Raw genomic sequence first — 6,910 nt, forward strand, 5'->3', positions numbered from 1 at the left:
CTGTCCGTCTAATGATTCTTTGATCTAAGAGTCAAAAATCACCTTTTTTATTACAGTGATTTAAGGAGTCATGTTTTAATGAAATGGATATCTTGTGAAAATGGATTATGATTAGAGTTCTTCTTTAGTTTGGAGTCTGATTACATTCGAAATAATTGTTGGGAAACCGTCGAATTAAACCATTAATGAACAATAGGTTCGTCTATAAACCCTTTATTATTTTTTTTGTTCGATGTTCAAGTCACGATACGAAGAAGATATTAAAAGCATCGTAACATGTATATACGAATATGATCAACACATTAGGAAATAACGATGCTTACATCAAAACCAATAATCAATGAAACACATGGTACCCCTCTCTCTCTCTCTCTCCAGTAGAGAGACACAATTGTATTTCTTTGCCGTTTTGGTTTGAGAGTTTCTTAAAAGACAATTTTAACCCTCGAGCATACCATGTTAAAATCGTGCTTTTCTCTTTTGTTCACCTCCTCCTCCTCCCACATTATTATTTCTTTTCTCTGAAGTCTAAACCCTAACAAAATTAAGGTACGAAAAATCCCTCTCTTTCTCACAGTCGTTTGTTAGCTGTAAGGAGTCACAGCTCTAAGGTTGTGAACTTGATTGGTATCAACAAATCCCTTTATGTGGAGAAATTTATGCTCAGTTTTGTTTTGACAATTTTATACAGATGGATTTCTAGGAATTCAAGTATCAACTAGTTTAAAATTTTGAGATTAACGTAACAACTCAATTTCAATTCAATTCTTTTGTGTATTTCCCATGCTAATATTTTTTAGTTTTAGGGTTTAATAAGGCTGATCGAGGCTCTCTGTGTTTTACACTGACAAATAGTAATGGGGTCGAAGAAGACTACCGATCTCGAGGCTCTTGCTGAGCGGTTGCAGGAACAGGGTTTCTCTTCTCTTTCTACCCTCGACTTGAAGCTTTTAGGTATTATTATTATCTCTCTCTCACTTTGAATTGCAATTTACACACCTGAAACATACGTAGTATTATTAGTCTCTTGATTCCTTATTGATTATCTAGAGAACATAAAAGAACCAACCATTCACTATTATTTAGTGCTTGATAAATATTAGCCATTGTTACTTAGGGAACTTTGTGATTAACCCTAGCCAAAGGGAAAAAAAAAAAACTATTTTATTAGGCCATGTCAAATTTGAATATGAGATTGATTCATTTTGTTTTTAACATCTAGTAACATGACCTGATAGTATAAGATTAGGAAAGCCGATAGAGAGCCAATTAGGTGCTCTCTAACCAGTACTTAATCAAGTTAACAACAAATTAGTATGTATCTACAAGCCTACAACCAAAGCTATAAATGAGATCTTTTAGGAGGCTTGTATCTTATTTTGGTTCAGAAAACTGTTAGCTTTATTTATGGATACTTAAAAACAAATATACTGTTTATACTTGGCCAGTTAGAATTTGATCCCCAAATTGCTTCAATTGTGGTTTGATCACTTTTGTGTTGTTTTATTGAAGGTTCCTCCCATATGACATGGAAAGAAAAGAAGGCTTTGCAAAATGAAAGGGTAGTTTCTCTCGGTGGGAAGGTAGGAAAACTATGCAGATGGTTCGTCTTGGATATTATACATTTACCAAGCCTCTAACTCCTCCTACACTGAAGTATTGTTGATTTTCTTTGTAACAGCCTGTTAAGAAGCAAAGAGTACCACTGAGTCTTGCAAGAGTCACAATGAAGAAACAAAAGGAAAGACAACAGAAAACTCTACAAGAGGTTGTTGAAGATTTCTTTTGCTTGTTTGGGATTTTTTATTTCTTTTACATAGTATCTTTACTATTTAGTTCAAATTTGGAGGTTTTGCTGATAGTTAATTGCTGCTAATTTAGGATATGGTTCTCGGTCGTTTTGGGGGGAACAAATCAAGTTCTAGTAATAGAGCCCCAGGGAAGCGAAAGGCAGAGGATAGCGTACTGAGGTCAACTGATGGATATTTCAAAAATGGTGTATTGAACGTGAAGCATCTATTGCACAATAATTCTTCAAGAAGCATGGAAAATCGGCCAAGTCGGCCACAAGCATTGAATTTTGGTACTGGTACTAGTGACAAAGGAAAGAAAAACCAAGGTGGTGGAAAGAAGAAAGGAGGTAGGAAGCACGGCAAAAAGAGGCACTGAGGAATCTCTTTTTCATTGGATGTTTCGCATGTACGTTAACGAAGTTTTGATCTGCAACAATAGGATGTTTTTAGGTCTGATGTTTTGTAATCCCCGAATTATATATACATGATTTTAGGTTCCAACTTGTACTGGATGTTACAGTTGTCTGGTATTCTTATTAATGGCTTTGCGTGAAAGTGGTACTCATGGGTACAGAAAGTGGAGATTTCTGAATCTGCATCACAGTGTTTTGGGTCAAAAACTTGTACACCATCAAATCTATATTCCAACCGAGTTTTCATACAGAAGTAGGGAGGAAGACCAGTAATAAAGAAACCAAAACTGAGCTAACTAAGACTTCTATGTAGCTATGTTCCACCATAGAAGTGCAACATCATCCCAACACCAACTCTAGTGAAGTGCGACATCATCCCACACCAACTGTTACTCAGAGATATGATTCCGAGGGTTTCAGTAGATCCACCAACTCGAGTTAAGTGCAACATCATCCCACACCAACTGTTGCTCGAGAGATGATTCCGAGGGTTTCAGTAGATCAAAATGATATTGGCAGTTCATAACAATAGCTGCAAGGTTTCCTTTTCGAGAGCAGCTTCAGCTACCTTCTTGTTTCCTGGAAAGGCTTGGTGAGAAATATCAACAAGGGCCTTGTAGCTGTCAGGTTCAAGCAATAGAAGTTTCAGTTACCTCTTGTCATGTTATGTTTCTCTTTCCTTTTGTTTCTTCATTGTACAGGACTTGGTAGTATTCTCCGCTTCTTAACAGGGTGTTAAGAAGAAAATCTACGATGTCTATGTATAGAAAGAAGTAGCTGCATGTTAATATACATACAATTAATGTTAAGATGGACTACCTAACATTTCTCTGACCTCACCCAGAGAAACTACCCTTTCATTTTGCAATGCTTTATTCTCTATCCATTTATGAAGAGGCAAACCTAAAGTCAAACAACACAAATATTAAACCACAAATCGAAGAAATTGGGAATCCAATCCGCCTGGCTAAACAACTTGCATAACGTTTCAGATCAACCAAACACAAACAAAGAACTATACATGGCTTCTGAACACACATTCCAATAAATTTTAGACTGCACCTTAGTTCAGATTTTACTAAGAAACAGACCTTTTTCTTTCTATCATGTTAAACAACAGATGATCCCTCAGGCAAATTCCTTGAGCCCTCGAAACTAAACAGCAATATATACGTTAATAAATATATTTGATTACCCATGACTTCTACCCTTCCCCTTTGTTTTAAAGCACTTCTATTTGTAGGCCTACAACTACAAAACTAAACAGCCTAATATGCACCATAACACACTAAGACCACAACCATAACACAATAACCGCAAGTTACCCAACCACTGATGCTGATTGATCAAATAAATTACTGAAATAAGAAAAGTAAATCATATTTAACTGGTTAAACTCAGATAGAGTATGTATGCTTCAGATTTTATTGCAGTACAAACTAGTATACTTTGAGAAATAATTGAAACTAAAAGAAACAGAAAAGACAAAATGAAAAAACAAAACAAAAACACAGTTTATGACCTATCCTGAACAAACAGTAAGTTTTTGCTTTCATAGTATATGCATATCATTTTTATGGATGAAGGGCAACACATGAAGTAATCTTGGGAAATTATGATTGGAAATAATTTTATAAGTTGAACTAAGGTAAAAGCTAAAAGAAGAAGCAACTAGAAGAAGCCAGTAAGAAAGCCTAATCTCGAGAGTACATTGACTGATATTATGACACTCAAGCATTTCATGCTCAAAGAAACAACTCGTCTGAAATGCTTAATTCCGGGGTTTGAATGTTGCAATGTCCTTTATCTTTTGTAACAGCAAGGAACGTCTGGGTTCCACTGCTTCTCTCCATTTCTGTCTCAACAATTGAAATTCCGGTAGGACATCAAATCCATTATATAGCTCTTGTGTCGGAACAATTGAAAGTTGCTTCCAGTGTGAGTCAATGTTCAACAGAGGGATAGCCTTACCCTGAGGAACATATTTTACCAATTCATGTGCACAAGGAAGTCCGTGTGTAGAGTGGAGGAAACAGCTGCACGAGGACTCTTCGTTGCCAAGATTTTCTGCACGATGAATTTCAAACAATACAAGCTCCAAAGCCTTATGAGATACATGGTTCCTCAACTCCTCCAAAGCAGGTGACAAATGTTCTTGATTCAATGTGGTCAGACTTAGCTCGAAAGAGAATTTAATTTGAGCAATTTCATCTTTTATCATGTTGTGCATTGCTTTCCAACAAGTACTATAACTGTCTACAGCAGAAACTAGATACTTCCTAAGGTTTTCATGCTCTTTGTCAGCCTTTGTCGTAGTGTTGCCGAAGTGTTTGATCTTATTTGTCCACGCCAAAGCAAATTTTTCTTTCTGTATCAGCCATGTATCACGCAAGTATACGATGCATGATGGGTATTTTGGTGCCCATTTTGTTGCAAAATCAGCATAAGCATCGCCATATTCATCCATCGTCTCAGCTTGCCAAACATGATTCCAATCAGTGTGAAACTGTTCCCACTCATCATTATCTTCAAAAGCCTTCTCACAGTTGGCCTGCACCTGCTGATTTAAGTGCCACGTGCAAAGCAGCCTACTTGATCTCGGAAATACAATATCAATTGCATTTACCAATGCACTCTCTCTATCTGTGACCAATAAGGATGGCAATGTATTTGGCATATACATCCATTTCAACTGCGTCAAAGCCCAAATATAATGTTGTTCTGTGTCCGCCTCCATAAAGGCAAATGCAACTGTGAAGAGTTTCCCTGTTGAAGAAATGCCTACAATATGAATGAGCGGCATCTTAAATCTATTAGTCTTGCATGTGGAATCGACCATTAAAACCGATGGGAAACATTTGGCCAATAACATCGATTCTGGATGAGCCCAGAATATATCTCTTACCTCGTTTGTTTCTTCATTACTTCTATGCTTTTCTACATAATGGTATCGAGCCAATAATTCCATCACTTGTTGCATTGCAGACTTACCTTCAACCTGACTCTTCCGATGTTTGGACTTCACATTGTATATTGTTTTCAAAGTCGAATAATTTTCTTTGCTCTTCTCTTTAAGTGCTATAAGTACCTGTTGTGGTGGAACACCAGTTGCTGTCAAATGAAGTACTAATTGCTTCTCTTCCTCTTTCAACCTACCAGCATATGCATGCCCAGTCAGTGTGTCTGATAACTCGTGATTATGACGTCCACACACTGCACGAAGAGTCCACTTATTTCCTTCTACCCAATCGCATTTCAATTGAAAAGGACAACCACACTTTCTAGTTCTGCTCTTTCTTTTCCTTGGCTCAGGAGGTTTGGGTTGTAAACTCTTTTTCTTATGGTCCGTATACCAACCACTTCTTTCACATCCAAGTGTAATTCTTGACCCCTTTCCTTTTAGTGTTTTCTTCGAGTGTGAGATCACAAGTACCGTGTTGTTCTTCTTCCCGACCTCTTGACACCACTCTATAATGGCTTCGCGTGAGTCAAACACCTACACACTGCAAAATGTTAGTGACCTAACTTTTATGTCAGTATGTCAGGGACGAATGTGTATGTAAATATCTCATAAGAAGTTAGTTGGCAAGATCAGTACCTGATCGGTGACAAAAAAAGGTGTCAAATCAACAGTTACCGGTTGGGAATATGTTTCAGTTATTGATGTCGTCTCTACTAGTTGCGGACCATCAACTCCTGGATCCACATCTAGTTGTGGACTACCAACACTTGGAATTATCTCCATACATGGACTACTGTTAATCGGTCCATCCACCATCTTCCTTCCAACCACATGTATAAGTAAGTATCGAAGTAATATGACTGCAAATTTTTAACACTATAATAAGCATATGAGCCAAAATTCACCTGAGTTGCTGTTGATTCCAAGTGCCTGCCAGAATCAAAGGAGCCCTCAGGAGAAGAATCGACCTCCATAATTTCTCTCCCAAAATTTACATCCACCATGCTCAGCACCTAAAATAGGTGGTGCTGGTGAGGACTTAGTCTGCTAGTATATGTGAGCTAAAAGCCTAAAACGTTATTGTTTCTCTTAGTTGGGGAAAACAAGAAGTAATTTTAGGATACACCTTGTCCCATTCCCCCAAACTGCCAATCTCAATAGATAAATAAAGAGTATAATGTTCCTGGAAAAAAGAAAAACCCATGGGTTCACGAAATGTTAGGGTTCCAATATCCAATTCTACGAATCATTTCGAAAGAAGGAAATCCTTACCCTAGAATTATGAATGGAGGCGACAACATAAATCTAAAGCAACAAAAGATGAAATCTTTTCAAAAATAACTGAATTTCATTCTTACAATATGGAGATTAGTTTAAATCAAACTCACCTGGGGTTACTTGTTTGTAAATATGATCGACTCTCTTCCGTTTCCTCTAGCACCGGCCTCACCAATATTTTTAGCTTTTTTATTTATTTTAAGGGTAAAAAAGGACTTGGTCCAACATGGGAAGGGTTTCTAGACTCTAGTAGCATCACGGCGTTTAGGCCCGTTCCGAGGCTAACCCACACATATGCCATGTCCGGTGGTCTGGCAAACTTTCCACGTCATTATGGTATGTTAAGCGATAGAGTTTTTTTTGTCATGTACCGTGTATTGGAGTCCCCATATCAGTTGTTAGTAGTACTAGATTTGTACACGTTTTTCCTTTCTATTTGGTGTGCGCGGGACTTCGCTCCGCCT

General features: G+C 37.5%; 2 protein-coding genes across 6 annotated transcripts; one reads left to right on the forward strand and one right to left on the reverse strand.

Moving 5' to 3' along the window:
• Positions 1-397: 397 nt before the first annotated feature.
• On the forward strand, positions 398-2,364 carry LOC113289904. 3 transcript variants are annotated; one of them, XM_026539336.1, is made up of 5 exons: positions 398-549; positions 807-954; positions 1,513-1,583; positions 1,682-1,768; positions 1,882-2,364. In XM_026539336.1, exons 2-5 carry the CDS (start codon positions 858-860, stop codon positions 2,167-2,169), a joined length of 543 nt encoding a protein of 180 aa, XP_026395121.1. In that variant the 5' UTR covers positions 398-549; positions 807-857; the 3' UTR covers positions 2,170-2,364. The 3 variants fall into 3 exon arrangements, with proteins under 3 accessions (XP_026395121.1, XP_026395122.1, XP_026395123.1); XM_026539337.1 differs by having other exon boundaries at positions 437-549; positions 818-954; XM_026539338.1 differs by having other exon boundaries at positions 448-549; positions 856-954.
• Positions 2,365-3,701: 1,337 nt separating this feature from the next.
• Positions 3,702-6,649, reverse strand: LOC113289906 (PKS-NRPS hybrid synthetase CHGG_01239-like). 3 transcript variants are annotated; one of them, XM_026539339.1, is made up of 4 exons: positions 6,557-6,649; positions 6,074-6,351; positions 5,805-5,984; positions 3,702-5,702 (listed from the first exon to the last, which is right to left on the reverse strand). In XM_026539339.1, exons 2-4 carry the CDS (start codon positions 6,170-6,172, stop codon positions 3,978-3,980), a joined length of 2,004 nt encoding a protein of 667 aa, XP_026395124.1. In that variant the 5' UTR covers positions 6,173-6,351; positions 6,557-6,649; the 3' UTR covers positions 3,702-3,977. The 3 variants fall into 3 exon arrangements, with proteins under 3 accessions (XP_026395124.1, XP_026395126.1, XP_026395125.1); XM_026539341.1 differs by having other exon boundaries at positions 5,805-5,988; XM_026539340.1 differs by lacking the exon at positions 6,557-6,649 and adding an exon at positions 6,441-6,513.
• Between the last annotated feature and the right edge of the window lie 261 nt (positions 6,650-6,910).

This window comes from Papaver somniferum, chromosome 6, assembly GCF_003573695.1.
Source record: "Papaver somniferum cultivar HN1 chromosome 6, ASM357369v1, whole genome shotgun sequence".
In the NCBI taxonomy this organism is placed as follows: Eukaryota; Viridiplantae; Streptophyta; class Magnoliopsida; order Ranunculales; family Papaveraceae; genus Papaver; species Papaver somniferum.